The sequence below is a fragment of the Patiria miniata genome, unplaced genomic scaffold (assembly GCF_015706575.1).
Source record: "Patiria miniata isolate m_02_andy unplaced genomic scaffold, ASM1570657v1 HiC_scaffold_30, whole genome shotgun sequence".
Lineage (NCBI taxonomy): Eukaryota > Metazoa > Echinodermata > Asteroidea > Valvatida > Asterinidae > Patiria > Patiria miniata.
The window spans coordinates 4498359-4520318 of NW_024037070.1; the positions used below are offsets into that span (position 1 = coordinate 4498359).

Sequence of the window (21960 nt, forward strand, 5' to 3'; positions counted from 1 at the left end):
ATACATATTCATGACCCACAAATTACTGCATACACAACGTACATGTATGTTCACTCAAACCATGGTATGTCCAGGCATGGAGGAATAAGAACACTTATTCCTCCATGGTCCAGGTATTTCAATCCCATTTTAAACCATTTCTCCAGTTTTATTACAAACAAATGAAATATGCCTCTATATGAGTGAACAATTGTTCAAAATGATACTATTTCCCAATGTATTGCGAATTGGACAGTTCAAGACAGTCCGCCGACGTTTTGTCGGTGCAACAGCGTACACATCACGCCGCTACCTGCCCGTGCTATTCTGACAGCGAATGTAGGGAACAGGTCAACTCGGACCCAAGTCAAATCATACCCATTTTATCGAATGCAGGTTAACTCGTATCTATAAGCACCCGTATGAATTAACTGCAAGAAACGAGCTATTGACTTTGGGATGGAAATATACGAAACTGTCAGGTACATGGTGAAAAAAAAACTCTCCCTGAATTCGTACCATGTGTAAATTACATCTCATACGTACGACACATGTATTTTAACGCGTACGTATGAATCCTATATCGTACCTACGACATACGTACGAGATGTAAGTCGTAGATGTAAATCGCACGAGATACAAGTCGTTCTCACAAGATATGTTGTATGTACGACATAATCGACAAACAAGTCGAACATACGAGTTACAATTCCTATTTTGTACACACGAGATATTAAGTCGTACTTATATACGACTTTGTCGTATGTGACATATATCGTACCCTGTCGAATCGACTTATGCACGACATATATGTCGTACCGGCACCTGTCGACATTATGTCATATGTTTGATATGTCATACCCTGTCGACATATACGTCGTACCCTGTCGATGATATTAGTCGTACCTTGTCGAAATATGTCGTACCCTGTCGATATATAGTCGTACATACGACATATAACTTATAAGTTGTTCATACAAGTTAAAATCAGTCTTACAGAATAAGTTTGCTGAGGGGAAGATATTTTTTCCCATATCCCCTTGACAGCTTAGAAGAAATACCCCCCCCCAAAAAAAAAAGTCAGCGGTAGATATACTCAAAAGTGTGAGCGCTTTTTTTGCCGCTGAACGTGAAAGCGCAGCGTGTCTTACTGCATGGCGCCAGCCGGGCCGGTGCCTACAGTGGACGGCCCCAACGTGGCCTCTGTGCATGGTGACATGTTTTTGCCGGTGTGCGGTTTTGTACCGTTTGCCGTTTTTTTGAAGGTGTAATTTTTCATCCTTTTCATTTAATTTTCGACCCAAACTATGTGTAACTTTATAAATATTATTCTACTATTATTTAAGATTTTAAGGGGGTGTTTTACAATAATTATTGTTACCACAGGCCATCTGGTTTATAAACCTTTGGTCGTATTATGCAATGCAATAAATATTCATTTTTTTGACAGCCGTTATCCAATGAGAGAAGACTATTTACCATAGCGCGTACTAATTATCATATTCAGCATACACGGTTGCGTCAAGGCTATCTTCCGCCTCCACTTACTGTACGGCTGTTTGCGGAAGTGTGTGTGGGGCGTACGTACATGCACACAAAGCACACGCAAGGGTCGTTGGGGCTAACGGTATAGTACAACATTGTGTCGCGGTGTGCGGTAGCGGGAACAAGCTCATATGGGAACAAGCTGATAGCCTTGGTCAAGGCTACTGGAAGTGTAAAGTCGGCCTTACAATATGAGTGTACAAATGTACAACACAGTGTGCAGAAGGCTAGTCACTGACCACGTTAGTTATTGCATTGTGAAACGGTTTTCGTTTTTGTGCTTATTCAAACTGCGACACGTATCCCCGGACGGACATGTTACGTTTTTTTCACATCCCACCCAAAACATGACATTAATAATCATGAACAATTTGTTGAAAAAAAATCATGGGTTTCGGACAAACTGTTCTAAACTTTCTTGGATCTTAAACTTAATTGGAGACATAAAAAACATCCAATTTTTCGGAGCAGGGGAACTGTAATTCCGTTTTGACTTCGGAGATGGGAGCAGGGGACCATCGAAAGTCCTTGGAGTGGGAAAAAATGCCCGAATTTTTCAAGGGCCAAGACCTCATATGAATCAAAACGCGAACTTTGAAAGAAAATTCAAGATATTTTTTTTTGAAAGAAGTGACTAATAAAACGGGAACAAATATCCTAGAGCCAAGGGGTAAATCGATGTCCGTCTCGTTAATGAAATAAATGTATTTAGTACATGTATAAGATTATGAAGTTTCAATACGGTGAAAAACACAAAACAAACGATGCACATTTCAAATCCAGTCCCTACCTCGTCCCCAGGGTGTCGAGCAGTACGCGCCCACCACTACCTGCTCTCTCACCCTGGTATTGGATCATTTGCATGTACAAGATTTTTTGCACACGTATGCAAATGAGGAACAGTGTGGTGCCTGGATATGCGTTACACATTAGCGTTTGTTTTTGTATGCGGTGTCTGGGGTAAAAACAGAGTCAATTCGTAGCAGCGCGAGCACGGCGTGAGTTACGAAAACACGATTTTTGAAAACAAACTGTTACGATCTTATCGAGACAACATACAGTATCATATTTCATATTAATATGAGCAAATTGGAAAGGAAATTAGTATTTTCGAGAAGACGTGGACGAATGATCACGAAAACACGTACTGCACGTTGTGAATATATAGCACCAAGTACACGATAAAAATCCATTACTAGCCTATTGCGGTATCCAATCAGGATACAGGAAGAAAGTTTCCTATCCAGGGTTTACTATTGGAAACACGGTTGGAAATAAAGTAAGCACTGGGGACGAGGTTGATCCAGTCCCTATAATGGCCGGGGTTTTTGCCTACAGAAGACGCGTGCATCATCGACCATACACCGTCTGTACCCGGACCCGTTGGATATGCCCTGAACAATACACGCATATCGGCACGTACAGTACAGTATGTACATGTACCGTACGTACAGCCACTGTGTGTGTGATGATGGACTGCGCGCGTTGTACATGTACATCTAGTGGGTAGCATAAAATGGTACGACAGTAGAGCGCGTAATGAATATGCATGACTATGACGTCACTAGAAGCTCATGAGTAATATATCACGCACGGTACGCGTAATTTTTTTTCCTAGGAGGGTTAGGGGCAATGTCATGAATAATTCAGTTTTTCCTTTGAATCATTGCAAGACTTAGGTTCTCATTCTATTTTCCCCTTAATTTAAAATTATCTCAGTGATAAATTTGGAGAAGAAAAATAGTTGATGAAAATGAGCAGCGACGACGTGGATTCGAACCAGGGATCTTTGTATCATCTCGCTATCCACTAGGCTACTGTATGGTAGCTCGACGACAACCGTTCTTTAAATGCTTTAATGTATTGTAACTAGTTGAGTAACTAACAACAATGCTGTTGATGTCATTGTCCGTTCTCATGGATAAACGTGAATTATTCATGACATTGCCCCTAACCCTCCTAGGAATAAAAGTTACGCGCACGGTACTGATAGATATACATAGATGCACACTGTATGTGCTGCATCCCACTTACCGATGATATCACATTTAACAAGTCCTCTTTCTACTGTCGCGCCGCCACCCTCTAGTGTCGTCCCACTTACCGATTATATCACATTGAACAAGTCCTCTTTCTACTGTCGCGCCGCTACCCTCTCGTGTCGCCCCACTTGATGATCATCGGTAAGTGGGGCAACAGTAGAGAGTGGCGGCGCGACAGTAGAAAGAGGACTTGTTAAAGGGAATATACATCATTTGCTTTTGCTGTAATTTTCAGAAATGGATGGAATTGGGGAGTTGGAAATATATAGCAAATATAGTTACACTGACTTTTTTGAGGTTTTGGGTTCAAAAATGCTATAAAAACCAGGAAAAACAATCATTTTCGTGTAGTCTGGTTCCCTGACTCCATTTAAGAAGAAACAGAGCAGTTTACATACATTGGGGAAACGGTAAGGTCAGGGAACCAGTCTAGCTGGCTTGTACCCGTTCATAGGTGTGTAATCGATTGCAAACAAGTGCGATGGTCAATTGGGGCCAGTATTTGAAAAAAAGCCAGTTTTTTCCAACGCTGGTCGGCCGATCAGCGTTGGAAATTGATACAAAAATACCACTTTTCTTAAAAATGACAGTATACCAGGTGCCATGATTTTACAGGATGCTTTACACTGTCATTCACTAACAGTCCAGCAAGGTATTTCAAAATGATTTGGTAGTTTTATTTTTTGATGTTTGCAAATGTTGTATTTTCCCTTTAAATGTGATATCATCGGTAAGTGGGACGACACTAGAGGGTGGCGGCGCGACAGTAGAAAGAGGACTTGTTAAATGTGATATCATCGGTAAGTGGGACGACACTAGAGGGTGGCGGCGCGACAGTAGAAAGAGGATTTGTTCAATGTGATAACATCGGTAAGTGGGACGACACTAGAGGGTGGCGGCGCGACAGTAGAAAGAGGACTTGTTAAATGTGATATCATCGGTAAGTGGGATGCAGCACATACAGTGTGCATCTACATGTACATGTACATGTATATCTATCAGTACCGTGCGTGATATATTACTCATGAGCTTCTAGTGACGTCATAGTCATGCATATCCATTACGCGTCTACTGTCGTACCATTTTATGCTACCCATCTAGTGTGTGCGACCACGTGGCGTCAGTGGGCAGACTGCGCCGCTCCTTGCGGTTTTCGTCAAATCTGCGAAGAATCTGACACTCCAAGGTGAATAGCGTTATACAGGAATCATTTTACATGTTTTATATTGTTCCTGGGTCCTAAAATAGTGAGCGCTATATCCCGAAAAGCGTTGTAAACGGGAGCGCTGTAACCGCAGGAAAATGTACACAATGAATGGGAGCGCAGTCGGGGAAATGAAAAATGAGCGTTATATCGGCAGGAGCGTTATATCAGGGCGCGCTGTAATGGGAATCTACTGTAACTTGAATGAGCACTAAGCAAGATTAGTCACTGTTGCCGCACTTTTTATCAATCTTTGCCTGATACAAAACTTTCTCTTCATGAACACATCTAAAATGTGAAACATATTACGAATGATGTAATATTTTTAAGTACGCCAAGAAAACCTGTTTTTCGATTTTAATCAGAAAGCCGACTTTTTGACGTTTCCAACGAAGTATCCAATTTTTTTATGATTTGTCCCTCAAAATTTGTTTTTGTAATGATTTTTCCACAATATGTGATTTTATTTAAATATAAATAATGAGTGTAGATTTAATCTCTTTCACCAGTCGTAAATGGAAGATTTCTACCAAGCTGCCCTCTAGCACATGGCCGGCCGGGTATGGTTAGCCAGCCACATTAACGATCTAATGGATAAAATCCAACATGATGTGCGAATTCCAGAGGTTTCAAATTTAGTTGTACAAAATGCATTGGTTTAAAAGTCATGATAATTACCTTGAGGCTGGCGAAGGGTGCGTAAATGATACATTTCGCTGGCAGTTGTTTAAAAAAAAAACCAATTGTGTCTGATTTTTCCCACGTACATTAATGGACATTGGTTACAGGAATGGTGCCCTTGTCTTTCGGATGTTTTCCTCAACGTTCTCAAGTAAGAAGTTAATTTTTTTGTTGATAAGTCCATCACTCTAACCGGAATTCAGGCTTTTAAATTTTGTATGAAAACACTGAACATGTTTCTTATTGTAAAATTTACAGGATGCGATGTCCAGAAATTGGGCATGAAGTCCAAAATTATGTATTTCCAACGATTTTGTTCAACAAATTTACTTCGTGTTTTTCAAAACAAATCTAGCTATATTATAATATGGCCCTGTCAGCGGCGGCGGAACAGGTTTGAAACTGGGGGGGGGGGGGGGGGGGGGGGGCAGCACCCAAAAGGGGCACTTGCAAACCAAAAGGGGCACTTGCAAACCCGTGCTGAAATGTCGCCACGTTTTTTTTCACCAGACACTTGGCCTCCTTAAAACCAAATAGTGTGGGGGGGGGGGCCTGGTACCATCTTCCAACATAGAAGGCGCTCTTCAAAACCAATGATTATATGCTAAACATACATTATGTGCCCATTTTCAGGGCGTCTTGTATGGGTTTTGGGACTTGGTTTTCATATTCCTCGTTTATATCAAAAATATCTCTACCATTATTGGAAAATGGTTACTTCTAAGAAATAGTAAGATACTTTAAGGGCATTTTTGATTTATCTCGAGGGGACACTTAAATGCTCGAGGGGGCACATTGATGGCCGCAAAAGGGGCACTTGGGAAAATCTGGGGGGGGGGGGGGCAAACGCCCCCCCCCCGGTTCCGCCACCCCTGGGCCCTATCGCAAATAGTCATAAAAAAATCCTTATATGTCGCATGCGTGTCACGCATACTACGCGAGTGGTGTGGAATGTAGATGTGTGCCGGTGTGGTGTGAATTTAGGACAATGAAATACTGACTCACCGGTAGTATTGCGCATGCCTTCGTGAGGACGGGGTCCGCTCATAAGTCCGACGCCTCATAGGTCCGACGCCTCATGAGTCCGACAAAATCGCATTCCCTAACCAAATAAAGGCCCATAAGTCCGACGCCTCATAGGTCCGACGCCTCATAAGTCCGACGCCTCATAGGTCCGACGCCTCATAGCTCCGACGCCTCGTAAGTCCGACGAATTAAACGCCTCGTTTTTCTGTTGTCGGACTTATGAGGCGTCGGACTTATGAGGCGTCGGACCTATGAGGCGGAATAAATAAATTTTATGCCTCATAAGGCCGACGCCTCATAAGTCCGAAATTTCGGACTAATGAGGCGTCGGACCTATGAGGCGTCGGACTTATGATACGGCCCCGTGAGAACAGTGAACGTTTAACCAATAAAACGGTAAAAGGCACCAGATTTCATGAGAGCCCAAATTTCATTTGACACCGGAATAGTGTTTAAGACCAGCCAGGTGTCTTTATCAACCGTTTTAAACCGGCCATGTGACAGGCTCTCGAACAATAGGAAAGGGTAAACTGTCTTAGTGTATGAATTAGCATTAAGGATTTTAAACCGAAAAGGCCCCCAATGTCATACAGTGGCCTGGGTCATACTGTTCCGATTGATCCTTATTTTAAACATGAATTAACATGTTAAATTTGATTGTTTTGTTTTTAAATACTAGTGGAATTCCCCATACGTCTCGTTGACGGTAGTAGCCATCTGGAGGGCCGAGTGGAGGTGTATGTCGACGGATCGTGGGGAACAGTTTGCGATGACCTATGGGATCTGTCAGACGCCACAGTGGTGTGTCGACAGCTGGGCTACGGAAATGCCCTCTACGCTCGTTCTTCAGCGTACTTTGGACAGGGCAGCGGACGCATCAAGTACGACGACGTCAATTGTCGGGGTGATGAAAGCATGTTACACCTTTGTCCGTTGTCGACCAACAAATATTGCAGACACACTGAAGATGCTGGTGTGGTCTGCTCAGCACCCAGGCCCACTCTGTCATGTAAATTTCAAACTTCTTTTTTACTTTTTTTTTAAGGGGTTGGGGTAGGGTGTGTGGGGGGGGGGGAGATAAGACTGTTCCTGTTGTTTTGTCCTTTCTTCATAATTATGACTTATTATTAAGTCATAATTATGACTTATATCTCATAATAATGACTTATATTTTATAACTATGACTTAGTATTAAGTCGTAATTACGACTTAGGATATCTCATAATTATAACTTAATACTAAGTCATTATTATTACATATAAGTCATAACAATGACTTAATAATAAGTCACAATTATGAGATATAAGTCATGATTATGAGATATAAGTCATTATTATGACAGTTCTTTTTTTTTTAGTTTGTATTAGTCCCTTTAATGCTTCCGTAATCTCTTAAGCTTCCTCTTTAATAACCGTCACTGCCTTCTTTCAATCCAATTCCCTTCTGTCATTCTTAAAACAGACACCACCGTAATTCGTCTAGTCGGCGGTACCAGCATTCATGAGGGCCGAGTGGAAGTGTTGCTCAACGGCGATTGGGGAACCGTCTGTGACGATGGATGGGGCCTGAACGATGCCAAAGTGGTGTGTCGTCAGCTAGACTTCACTGGTGCGTTATCGGCTCATTCATTGGCGCATTTCGGCCAGGGAACGGTCCCGATAGCCATGAGTGAAGTACGGTGCACAGGAAGTGAGAGCAGGCTGACGGACTGTTCCTTCCAGACAAGTCACAACTGCGACCATCATGAGGATGCTGGGGTCATCTGTATAGGTAAGACTAAAGGTTCTTGTGCTGGGCTGTCAAAGCCTAGCTGACAGACGTACTGTTTTTGCTTTGTCCTTCTGCGTGTGTGTTTGTGCGCAGTGTTGTAGTAGAGAAATCCCAAGTACCGAGTACTGCCAAGTACTTAGGTTACCGAGTATGTGTGCGAGTACGAGTACTTGTACTTCCGAGCACAAGAACAGGTCTCTGAGTACTAGGACTGTTACTTCCAAGTACGAGTAATAGTACTTGTATTCTGAGTACGAGTATAAGAACATTTCCGAAAACGGCCATGCAGCAAATGGTTCATTGGGCCTAATTTGACCAGGCCCAGTGAGATTGATATATACAACCCACTCATCGCTAGCTGTTAAATGTGTTTGTCCAATCGTACACAGAGAAAAATCAGGAAACTTTGATTTCTCTGCAAGCCAATTGTTATCAATTGCAAAGAAAATGTGGACTACCTAAAAACAGTTTTTGAAAGAAACCCAGTTCTTTCCAACGCTGGTCGGCTGACCAGTAAGGCATTTCATGATAATTTGGTAGTTTTGTTTTTGTATGTTTGCAAATGTTGTATATTCCCTCAAACAATGCCTCACACATGAAATAGAGAGGCTAGCTGTTACTATAGACCCCCCCCCCAAAAAAATACATCTTACATATTCATGAGCAAGAGCTGAATTCTTACTGATCTATTCTGATGACATTTTTTTGTAAATCCTCTTCATCTCATTACGTGAAATTCCCTTTAGCCAAAAACCCTGGATTCTTCTCACCAGTTTCACTACTTTGACCCCTACCAGCTGTAGGGTCCTTAGGGTCAGTGACCATTAGCTGTGGTAATTGCCCTATAAATCACAGCGTATGCATTGGCCATCTGGCATGAAAAGTATGAACAATGGAGGTAGAATTAGAAAAACGTCTAACTGTTTCTTATCCTTGCTCGAGATATATTCATTCGATTTTTATGATTCAAAGTTGCTTGCATAATAACTTTGACACTGTGTCCATTACTTTACAGTATAAACAACAACCTAGTAGATTCCTGTAGATATTTTTGGTCAGTAAACTCACAGGCAGTGGTGCCATAAACCACCTGTCCACACCTCGTAACCCTTACTCCCAAGGGGGTGTGTAAAATCCTATTAGAATTGGAAGACTGGGGACTGTTAGGGGTAGTTCAGTCAGATTTAGAAGGTCCTGTTGAAAACTGCTGGTCCCAAACCTTTGAGTACAGACCCGAGTTTGTCATAAGCAAACTCGGGTCTGGTTCTAATGGGTAATTCACGTAATGTTCTTCTATCCCAAATCCCATAGACTTTGTACACGTTTTGTCTCGTGGGCACTTTGGGCATAAAACAAAGTCATATGACATTGAAACTTAACATAGTAAAAAGGCACATAGCAAAGGTCTTTGGTAAAGATAGATGCAGTAATGACGTCATCATGGAACATATGTGACGTCATCTTAAAGATGCAAACTTTAAGCCTTTATATATCTTATGAACGGTTAGTCCGATTGGGTTGAAACTGGGTATAGGTAGACCAGGACGTGTTATAGATGATTATGTAGGTGACATCATCATGTGATTTAATATAGATTTTTGAACTTTTGAAGACTTTTGCCATATCTCATGAACGCAAAAAGCTGAATTCAAAATTCTTTTTGCATTGTGTTTGTTGGGCAATAGGTAGATGTACACACTTTTTCAAAATGTTTGACATCATGGTGACGTCATCAAAGATGCAATTTTTTTTTTTACACATATAAGGGAGAGTCCGATCGTCATGAAACTTGGTGGGCCTAGTAAGAAAATAATACTAGTACACAAAACCTGAAATGACGTCATAATGATGTCATCGGTTATTTTTTATGATTTTTTCTTAAATATGTACAATTTTATTCGCTTACAAAATTTAACACTTTGAGTCATCCGATTGGCTTCAAACTTGGTACAGATCAAAACCACAATAGTCATTCATACCTAGCATCAACATTTTCACCCTTACTCTCCAGGGTATTTTGGCTAGAAACCCTGCCAAACGCAGCAACATGCGACACTTGTCTAAGTGACAAGCCTGCCCGGTGTAGCAAGATCAGGATACAACTGGATACAACTGTGGCATTGTTCAATGGAACCAGCTCTCAGAAACGGCCATTTATGCACTGGCCGGTGATTTCCTGCGGATAAGGCGCGCGGCGGATAAGGCGCAGGGTCCTTATTCACAAAGCACCCGTAAATGTTTGCGTTGCGGGGACCCGTAAGTGGATGTTAAGGGCACGTAAGACTTGCGTTAAGTGGTATTCACGAAGCACCCTTAGAGTTCCCTTAGTGGACCCGCATGTTGCGGGCACCCGCAACTAATTGGTTGAACATTAAAAAAAAAAAACATGCCAAGACATTTTATCCCATTTTAGAGAACTTGCTCGTTGTAAAAATGACAGGCAGATTCGATTAAAGATTAACTTGTCTTTGTTTTCTTAGGAAACAATCAACACCAATCAAGCATGTCTTTAAGAGCATGTTCTTCCACTCATTTAAAGAAATAAATGAATCACTAAAATTTACCAATGCTTTCAGAAGTTATGCATGTGTTACAAACGTAGCCCATTTTTATAGCTGTCCTTAAATGTCATTGGAAGCTATTGAGTTAATAGTGAGAATCATATTACAGACAAACTTTAAAATGCCAACAAGACTTTAAAGGAAACATGCAGTGGAAATTCAGCCCATCTTGTTCTCTTACACATTATTATGTGTCGCAACAATACATACAGGATCGTAATACTTGTTTTCGTTGGAAGTGACAAGAGAGTGGTAGTTTTTCAATTGGTAGCAAATCCTTTCATCAAAACAATCGCATGTAATGGGCGCTATTTTGCTTTTGACGCACAAGGAACTCCTTGTCAAAAGTGCATATGAACAGTACAAACATAACTCCTTCAAAGTTACCCACAAAAAAAGCTTGGAAAAAAACTAGTGGCGACTGCTAGTGTCCAAACAAGCTGTTTAACATGATAAACAAGTAAAAAGTGGAACTTACTGCAAGAAAATAGAAACAAGTGTGATATATATTTGTACTCAAAGCTGTAGAGACACTTCTGTTCTGCTTTGAATGAGATCACGCTTTGGCTCATGAATATGGAAAGTTTCAAATAGCATAAAAATTGAAATGTTGAAATTTCTCCCTTGTAGTAACAAAAGAAGATTGAAAGTCATAGTTACATGGCAAGAAAGCTGTTTTAAATCTATTTAAGTCATACAAATCCTTTTGCAGGTTCCCTTTAATAATTGAACTCAAGACAGAAACCACTGTCAGAATGTGTGCTTTCAATATATAAGAAACAAGTTAGCTCTATTTGTTTTAAATATTGATAGTGATTTTTGTATCCTTTCCCATGCTCTTGTTCATTCAGTGGAGGTGGGAAAGTCCACGTTTCATTGTACTCAATGGGTGTTCAGTTTGCATCACGTGATGAGTGGTAAACAAGTTTGTGATCGTTTTATTGAAATAGACATAACTTCGGATTAGACTGTGCAATTTAGGTGAAATGTTCACACTTAAAATCCCATAAGATGTACTTCGTCCCATAAAAAAACAAAGGGCGGCAGTCGCTTCCCAAAAGTGGAGGACATACCTATTACGGCATGGAGCGGGCCCCGAAATTTTTTGGTTTCTAGATGCTTAATCTGTGGTGCGATCCGAGGCCATTTCTGAGCACTCAAACCACTTTTGTGAGCAAAAGATCATCTTATAACATCATTTTTTGAGTTTGGAGTCATTGAATCAGCTTCTATAGAATCATTATGTAGGCTACAATTTTTATTCGGGGATAGAAAAAGTGTGTGTGTGGGGGGGGGGGGGGGGGGCAACGATATGATATCCGCCACTTAAAAAAAAAAAAAGTGGGGGGAGGACTTGTCCCCCACCGATTGACGCCCATGAAAATGGAACGCGCCAAATATTTTGAACACATTTTTCAAATTCGGTCACTTTCTTTTTAACTCATCCTATAGTTGGTTCAACCGGTCACGGAAGATGAACCGGCACGTCAAATCAGTTCGTAGATCCAAAATACATGCCAAGAGTGCCGCCATTGTGACAATCGAGATGATCCACGCAAGTTGTGGTGTGCTTGCGGGACGTCTGGAGGTCCCGCAAATTTACGGGTGGTTTACGGGCACACACAGATTTAAGGGGGCTTCGTGAATAACCCGCAAGTGCTTAAGTGAGGGTTGCGGGGAAGTTGCGCGCCCGCAAGCATTTACGGGTGCTTTGTGAATAAGGACCCAGGTCCCTAAAATCACCCCCAAAAAATTCAAACGCCAACAGATAAGGCGCACCGCCGCATAAGACGCATGTTTGACCGCACACAGAAGAACACCAGGCGTCACCCGGTGTCGGTACATCGCCACAAAGTGGCCATTGTGTTGCCTTAGAACGATCACACTATTCGGAGGATGAATTAAACCGTAACCACATTGGCTGGTCACATGTAGAGCCATGAAGAAAAGACCAATGTAAATTGATACCGACCTTCATCCATTCAGCCAACGCGCGCTGTGCATGCTTGCTTGCGGTTTCCGATCCTGGCCTTCCTTGGCCTTTTGTTAATGCAGTGCGGCCCAATCAGCGGCCAGAAACGATGGTCCACGCGCTGTCTGAAGATATTGCAACACGCGCACTGGATCAGATTCGTAGACTTGCCCAGTCCCTCCGAGCCAGATGTTGCGCCCTCTACCGGTGACTAATACAAAAACTAGCGTCGCCTATATGTATATACCATACGAAAATAATCCCGTCACACCGGGGGAGACGTAACAAAAATGTTTTATTATATTTTTTTAAAATTGTTGTAATGTTTTTTTGTATTTAAAGTTCTTTTCCTTTATTTCAAACCTATAATTTGTTAATCACGTTCATAAGATATTTGTTTAATACATCACTTCTCTTAGTGTTAGTTTTGTTTTCAAGATCATTAAACTTATTTGATATCTTACTAATAAAATAAACGAAACAGACACATGAACCATCTCTTTTCTCGTTTGGTCGTCCTGATAAGGACGGTTTGTTTTGTTGGACTCTTCAAAGTTTATTTGAAGCTATATGTCAGGTTACTGGTGAAAAGAATATGCCGAATTTCATCTTGATCTTCAGGCTTGCAGAAAAAAATTAAATATAAAAATGTCTTAAAACAGAACTCCTATTACCATATTTAAAATAAAAATCCTGACCTACTATTATAATAAGATAATTCAAATTCCCATAATACTTTTTAAAACAAACGTTTAAAAAGAGGCAATTAATAAATGAACGATTTGAACGTTTAATGAAACAAACGAAAGTGCAACATATAAACATTAGTACTTCATATTATCCTAAGTCTAAAGCAGACTTCGAAGATATCCTGTACAATAAACACCCTCAACGTTCACACAATAGAACTTGAGTGAATGCGATTTCCAAACGTTTAAGTAATTCTGATTGCAGCATTTTCGGAATGAAAAAATGGCCACAAAGAAAAACGTTTGTATGACGGCATTGTTGGAACGAAAGCACGATCACTAAGGGGGATCAACGCATTGCGGCATTGTTGGAATGAAAGCACGATCATGGGGGATCAACACATCGCGGCATTGTTGGAATGAAAATACGGTCACAATGTCTGGAGAGTTGAGCCTTGGTTGACCGCATTATTGATTGCGGCATTGAAAGAATTCTTCACACAAAGACCGTCACTTTGAACTCAAGCGACACCAGATAAGGCGCACCTGTAGACAAGGCGCAGCCATGTTTTTGTGGTCTAGAAAGTCAGATAAGACGCGTCTTATCCGCAGGAAATTACGGCACTAGCTAGATGCATCGAAATGCACCCAACTTTTCCACCCGATGCACTGTGTTGCGTGTGGCAGGCTTAGGGTTAATATGTTTATGCAACTGACGGTTTATTCAACTTTTTTGCTCTTGTTTTTTTCAGAGACTGGGTTCGCCATACGTCTTGTCGGTGGCAGCAGTGAAACCCAGGGCCGAGTGGAGGTTTACCTAAATGGGGTTTGGGGAACCGTCTGTGATGACGGCTGGGATTTAGATGACGCGAGGGTGGTATGTCGCCAGCTGGGATACAGCAATGCCGTACAAGCTGTCGGATCAGCACACTTTGGCCAGGGCAGCGGAGACATTTTCTTCGATGACGTGGCGTGTAGAGGATCGGAGACAAGCTTACTGGATTGCGTGAGGTCAACCGAAAATGACTGTGGACATTTTGACGATGCGGGTGTCATCTGTGGTACACCCGGGAAAGGTAGGCCAGTCTATTATTAACTATAGGCAAATAGGCAAGACTTGTGGAAAAGCCTTTGTTTCTCTACTTTTTTTTTCTTAATTCTTCTTCATCTTCTTCTATTCCTAATCCTATAGACCTTGTACACGTTTTGTCTCGTGGGCACTTTGGGCATAAAACAAAGTCACATGAAATTGAAACTTAATATAATCAAAAAGCACATAGCGAAGGTCTTTGGTGAAGATAGATGCAGTAATGATGCAGTAATAATGGGACATGTGACGTTATCTTAAAGATGCATACTTTAAGCCTTTATATCTCATGAACGGTACGTCTGATTGGGTTGAAACTGGGTATGCAGGTAGACCAGGACGTGTTGTATATGAAAATCAAGGTGACGTCATCATGACATCATCATGTGATTTTATATAGATTTTTGAACTTTTGAAGACTTTTGCCATATCTCATTAACGCAATAAGCTAAATTCAGAATTCTTTTTGCATTACCCTTGTTATAGGCATATGTACACACTTTTTTCAAAATGTGTGACAGCATGGTGACGACACCAAAGATGCAATTTTTTTTTTTACACATATAAGGGAGAGTCCGATCGTCATAAAACTTGGCGGGTAGTAAGAAAATAATACTAGTACACAAAACCTGAAACGACGTCACGAACATCGGTAATAATTTTTATGATTTTTTCTTAAATATGTACAATTTTATTTGCTTACAAAATTTAACACTTTTAGTCATCCGATTGGCTTCAAACCACAATAGTCATCCATACCTGTGGTGCTTTATTGACATCAACGTTTTCTTATTCACCCTAACTCTCCAGGATATTTGGGCTAGAAACCCTGCCAAATGCAGCAACATGCAACACTTGTCTAAGACCCTGTTCCCACTTGATCCACCAACTGGGGGATCTGATCCACCTTTTGCCAAATTGCCGGATCAGATCCCCCAATTGGTGGATCAGATCCGGCAATTGTGTGTAGTGAGAACGCTAACCGTTATAAGGTGGATCAGGATCAGATCCACCTTTTCTGATCCACCTCTGGACCAGGAAACAGATCCCCAATTGGTGGATCAGATTCGGCAATTGGCGGATCACGATCAGATGGGAACGCAAAAGGTGGATCTGATGCGGCAATTTGACCTGTTAACATCCGCCCAGTGCACAAGTGGCGCGAAAATGTTGCAGTCTTATGAACGAATACGGGCGATTCCCAATAGTGCGCCTCCAAGAGTTTGCAGCGCGTTGGCCAATCACAATGCGCGAAATCAGTCGACCTTTTCCAAACGGGCGTTGGGTCGACAGATTTTGCGCATTGTGATTGGCCAACGCGTTGCAAACTCTTGGAGGCGCACTATTGGGAATCGCCCGTATTAAGGAACACGTTTTCAGGCGTGTACTACTCATGTGAAAATTTCCAACGTACACAACATGCACAATAAACAACCGCTGAATTACGGGCTGGCACCGTGCATGCACGATGCGTGCATATCGCATGGCATACCTGCAGCACACTTGGCATATTCGTCCATTTCTACACCTTTTTCATTCGTGAAATTTTACTTATTTTTCCATCCATAAATGCCTCTGAGTCCGCAACCACCAAAACACTTCCCTTTGGCACAGAATCATGGAAAAGCTTACGAGTATGCGCTGAGAATAGTGCTGATAACGCGGTACGAACTGAGGTGACAAATCTGTAGTATTGATTATAGAAAATTGGAAAATGACGTCGTAGTGCATCATGTGACCATTTTTAACCTATGAGAAGCTTCAGAACCAGGGAATCCCGTATCGATGCATTGGTTTCTGCCGTGATGTCACACAATGAGCGGCGCTGTTCAATTTCACCAGTTAATTTATGCATGCACGGATCCTCTACGGATCCGTGATTTATGTCAGTGAACAATTTTGTCGGTGAATTCTGCATAGCGCTGTTTGAAAACTGACCCATCCTGGCCTAGCATTCAACACTTGCACTCCCACAGAGCTCGCGTAATTCCAAACTCAGTGACCTTTCGGACTCGACATTGCCATTCGAAAAGGTGGATCACGCATAAGTGGGAACGCGACTTGCGGTTTCGTTGCGGTACGATAACGATCACACCAAAATGCCGGATCTTGATCCACCTTTTTCCAGTTCAAGTGGGAACGCGATGTAAGTGACGAGCCTGCCTGGTGTAGCAAGATCCATCAGCTAAAAGTCGCAAACTACCTCAGAGTCTGTGGTCCCTGAATGCAGCAGGATACAACTGTGGCATTGTTCAATGGGACTTGCTCTCAGAAGTGGCCGTTTATGCACTGGTGTTGGTAGCTCAATGCATCAAAATACACCCGACTTTTCCACCCGATGCACTGTGTTGCGTGTGGCAGGCTTAGGGTAGTATGTTTATGCAACTGACGGTTAATTCATTCAACTTTTTTGCCCTTGTTTTTTTCAGAGGCTGGGTTCGCCATACGTCTTGTCGGTGGCAGCAGTGAAACCCAGGGCCGAGTGGAGGTTTACGTAAATGGGATTTGGGGAACCGTCTGTGATGACGGCTGGGATTTAGATGATGCGAGGGTGGTATGTCGCCAGCTGGGATATGGCGAAGCCGTTCGAGCTGTCGGATCAGCACACTTTGGCCGGGGCAGCGGAGACATTTTCTTTGATGACTTGGCATGCACTGGATCGGAGACAAGCTTACTGGATTGCACGAAGTCAACTGTAAATATAAACTGTGGACATGGTGAGGATGCGGGTGTCATCTGTGGTACATCCGGGTCAGGTAGGCCAGTCTGTTATCACCTAGTCGAATAATTTGGTTTTTGTCTCTTCCCTGTATTCCTCAGGCAGGATTCGAACCCACAACCTCCTGCTTTCTGCTGCAGATGTCTTAGACTTGGTTGACAGGTTTCTATTCTATTTTTAGATCGGAAGTTTAAAGCTCAATAGGATGAGGGTTCGAACACTTTAGAGCAATCTTGGACACAAGCTATAGTTACTGGTAACTATAGTTCGAGTAACTGCACTCAAACAAAGGATGGTTGGAGTACCTTTGTCGACTATTTGAAACCGGAGCCCGGGGCATAGATCCATTGCTGGTTACCAATAGCCGGGCGGAGCCAGGACTTTTGACCATCATTTGACTAGAGGCATTCATGCGTTGCCATTGGTGTCACAAATCAACCACCAGTCGACTAATGGTCCTCGCCGAACTTCCTCTTCTAAGGTGGATGTTTTTCTGTCTCAATGTATCGACACAAAAAGTTTATTTCCCGTGTGATTACAGATTCGTCTACAATCCGACTGGCTGATGGCGACAGCGCGCTGGAGGGCCGTGTGGAGGTGTACGTCGGGGGTGTGTGGGGCACCGTCTGCGACGGTTACTGGGATCTCGCAGACGCCACTGTGGTTTGTCGCCAGCTTGGCTACGGAGAAGCACTGACAGCTCCAGGGGAAGCATTCTATGGCCCTGGAACCGGATCGATAGTCTTTGACGAAGTGAATTGTCGGGGAACCGAAGACAATATACAGGATTGCTCTTATTCTACTGTGGACAACTGCCATCACAGTGAAGACGCGAGTGTTTCTTGTAGCAATTCGTCGGCAGGTAGCAAATTATTTCCTCAGTCCCTCTGCTTTTCATCCTCGGCATTTTTGTCAGGAAGCACAAGTACTCGCACTCATACTCAACAACCTAAGTACTCGGCAGTGCTCGGTACTTGGAAAAAAGTACTCGACTACAACACTGTTTAGTCCCCTTACTATCTTTCAACCAAGTATGTTTTCAGTGACTAATTACGTCACTCACTTATTGGATAGCTGCAAATGATGGACTCTGGCTTTAACTCACCGGAAAATCTTCTTCATCGGTTGTAGACATAAGAAATAGATGGGACTTTTTTATTTTTATTTTTCCTGCTCCCTTTAGGCGCTAGTGAGTGTCACGATGCTTATACATACACTTTTTCATAATTCATATGCAAAAACACTGATTTGAATATGCAAAAATGCCCATTAATATGTAAAAACATGTAGCGTCCTAATGTAAGCATTTTGCCCACAGTGGCAGTGTCCCTCAACTTCATGTGTCTGTCTTTCTTCTTCACTGTCAGGGGTGCGGGGGGAGGGGGGGGGGGGGTTTACTTGTGCAAAACTCTGATGATCATCTTAAAATTTTCCAAACACACAATAAATAGCTGTGTTTTTTTTTAAGTTGCTAAGAAATTGCCATAATAAAAAAATGTGCCAAACTTGGGTGATGAGTCAGAAATGCAGTAGTCGTGTTCATCACAAGTGTGATGTTCAATGAGGTTCTTGTTTTTTTCACCAGCCTATGAGTTTGGTCAAGTACGTCTGGTCGAGGGTAATTCGGAGTACGACGGATACGTGGAGATCTATTACAAGCAACAATGGGGCACCATCTGCAATAACCAATGGGACAAGACAGATGCAGACGTGGTTTGCAAGGAGCTGGGACACGAGTTTGCCAATTCCACATCTGACGCTTCAGGTATTTACAAATTTTGAAATTGCCCATATTTCAAGGTATAGTCCAGCATTTGTAATTTGTGCATTTTATTCGTTTGAAGCAACAAACGAGCTCAAAATCTAATGAAAGGTGCTGAACAACTAACCTGATGAAGTTTCACCTCGGCTTCAGCTGTATGTTTTGAGAAAAGCAACATTCCAGGATCTCGATTTCAAATTAGAAGTTGCTGAATCATGTTTTGAATTGGGCCTGATTTCAGTGTCCACGTTCTCACTGAGCAGATTGCAGCTGATGTGAAATCGCACACTGATCCAACGAATTAAAGCAACTGCACGCACGTGTGTGTCTTATCAACGCTGTGCGCGCTTTGCCGAAAAAAAAAAAAATACCTATCTTTAGACACATCGTTGGAAAGGCCTTCTTTCGTTGATTTCTTCAAAATGACAGCATGCCAGAAAGAACAATTTCACAGGGAGTTCAGTCCCCTTAATTGTCTTCAACGAAGTATGTTTTTCAACAATAATTATGTCAGTTACTTTTTGGATAGCTGCAAATGATGGACTGTAGCTTTAAATTAGAAACCATTTCTTGACATAAAACCGCGCATCCCTAAAGACATGATGTGAGCGCATTTTTGTAACCCTATTGGCCAAAGAGGAAGGAATGCAGTATCCAGACGCCACTTCTTTGGTTGCGTTCAAAGTCTATAGAGAGTCGAGTGCATTTTCAAAGTATATCCTAACAAATTGAAAATGTTTCTCAGTCCCAGATTCATGGCTTTTTCATGTTTTCACTGACCTTCATTGAGATGATATATGATGAAAAAAAGGGGCGTCAACATTCTCTTCCACTAAGGAACCTGGAGTGCGTGATGTGCATACACAGACTTTTAGGTTTTATGTTTTGCAAGGTTTAGGTTAATGATGTAAATTTGGGGTAGCAGTTTGTTTATTTTGAAATTTTACCTGGGGGAATAATGAAGAATACTTGAACATATAGCCTTCAGCCTTTTGTTTCATTGCTTGGTTTAGATTACAAAACCGGAAGGAGTAGTACCAAACCCATCTGGCTTGTTGATGTTGCCTGTGGAGTATACGATACCAGACTAGTCAATTGCGACCATGGCCAGTGGGATAGTATTGACTACTGTTCTCATGGTGAAGACGTGTGGGTAAAATGCAACGGTGCTCCGGGTAAGTACACAGCTGCATATCTGGGTACAGACACCCACAAAAATCTTGTTCACTAAAGCAGTTTAGTACCTTTACTTAAAACGTTGATGCCTTGCTAGAGCAAATTTTACCTCAAACTTAAAATATTATCTTGCGGACCTTTATGGACAATCTGTACAGCAACTTCCGAGATTAAACTGTTGGTGTTGGTTCTTTTAACGGTTCCCCTTTTTTTTCTTTTTTTTTGCCAATCGGGTACCGGATTCCTGTACTACCCATAAATGCACACCCTAACCCGAGGTATACTCCAGTGCATTATAGGGATATTTTATGCAATATGTCACATGATCAGTTTCAACCAATGACATGTCACCATTTGATAACCACAGTATACCAACCATCCGGGCCCACTGCAGGACTCTCTTCCGGAGCGATAATTGGGATTGTTTTCGGGGTGATCGTTGGCTGTATTTTGTTGTACGTCTGTTGCAAACTGTGCTGTTGCAAGTCGAAAAAAGGCCCCGCCAAATCAACAACGGCAGTAAGTTTGGCCCCGTTCACTTCATTTGCACATTGCTAGATAATGGGCCTTATGCACGAGGCGGCCATATTGAATTGAAAGTGAGGTAACATTTTCATTTTTGGAACTTACAAAAACAAATGAAAGCAAGGAAATTGCTAATTAAATCAAGTCTGCTTCAATGAATAATTTATATTTGGTAATTAAACATTCCCTAATGTTTTAAGCCCGATTTAAAAAAAAAGACAGTGAATTAAGGCGGCATAAATAGTCTGGTGCCATCCCATTCAACAGTTAACAATTTATGAAATATATTCAGGGAACTTGAGACAAATGGCCAACTTGTGCATAAGGCCCATGGTGACTGCATTGAAAACATTCTACTAAAAAAAAATCATTAATGTATCATTCATAAATACCTGAGACAGTATTTGACTCATTCCTATTGGTGGAGAGCCCGTCACTTGGGTGGTTTTAAACGGTTGATGAAACGCCAACTGGTTTTAAACACTTTTTTTGGGTGTCACGTGAATTTGGAATGCTACGAAATCTGGTCCCTTTTACCCTTTTATTGGTTGAATGTTCATAGTCTACACTTTGGTATATATATATATTGCATATATGCAATACTACCAAGAGAATGGATACTACCAAGAGTCCAAAATTCACACTACACCAGCACCGCTATGTTCTGTGCCACATCCCACAGTACGCACTACACATGGGTCAATCTCCATATAAGGATAATATATATATTAGTACTACTCCTGAGAGGCACATACCATAACCATAGCTAGAGGGATGTTTCACAAAACATGAAGTGAAATACATGTAGTTGAACAAAATCGTTGGAAATTTATAATTTTGGACTTGTTTTGCATTTTTGATTGAAAAGTATTTATGAATGGGAAAACTGTCGCCGATAATGGCCCTTTCTGAATCCGCGTCCAGGCCCACTGGCCCAGCACATATTTATCCAGATTTTTTCAATTCAAAACAAAAACTAAATGGCATAAATAAACCTGGCATAAATAAACCTGTGCATTCTGAGAATGGATGACAATGAAACTAGGCAATTTGTGCACAAAAACAACGGGGCTGTGAACCAGCTAATTAATTTTCATTTGATTCGTCCTAAGTATATTTATATCTGAAAGTTAGTGATCATCTTTTCACACTTTGGTACATAAGTGATGTGAAATATAATTGTTTGAAAAATCATTGTTTGAAACTGAGCAGAATGAAGAAG

At 41.7% G+C, this 21960-nt stretch overlaps 1 protein-coding gene across 1 annotated transcript in view; it reads left to right on the forward strand.

Annotated features, from left to right (window-relative positions):
- LOC119739080 (deleted in malignant brain tumors 1 protein-like) overlaps nucleotides 1-21960 on the forward strand; it is a 41087-nt gene that overhangs the window by 16193 nt on the left and 2934 nt on the right. The window contains exons 9-16 of the mRNA XM_038213915.1: nucleotides 7157-7486; nucleotides 7939-8247; nucleotides 14222-14545; nucleotides 16986-17312; nucleotides 17817-18137; nucleotides 18861-19040; nucleotides 20051-20212; nucleotides 20581-20732. Coding sequence (XP_038069843.1) covers nucleotides 7157-7486; nucleotides 7939-8247; nucleotides 14222-14545; nucleotides 16986-17312; nucleotides 17817-18137; nucleotides 18861-19040; nucleotides 20051-20212; nucleotides 20581-20732 — 2105 coding nt within the window. The remainder of the gene's footprint in view (nucleotides 1-7156; nucleotides 7487-7938; nucleotides 8248-14221; nucleotides 14546-16985; nucleotides 17313-17816; nucleotides 18138-18860; nucleotides 19041-20050; nucleotides 20213-20580; nucleotides 20733-21960) is intronic.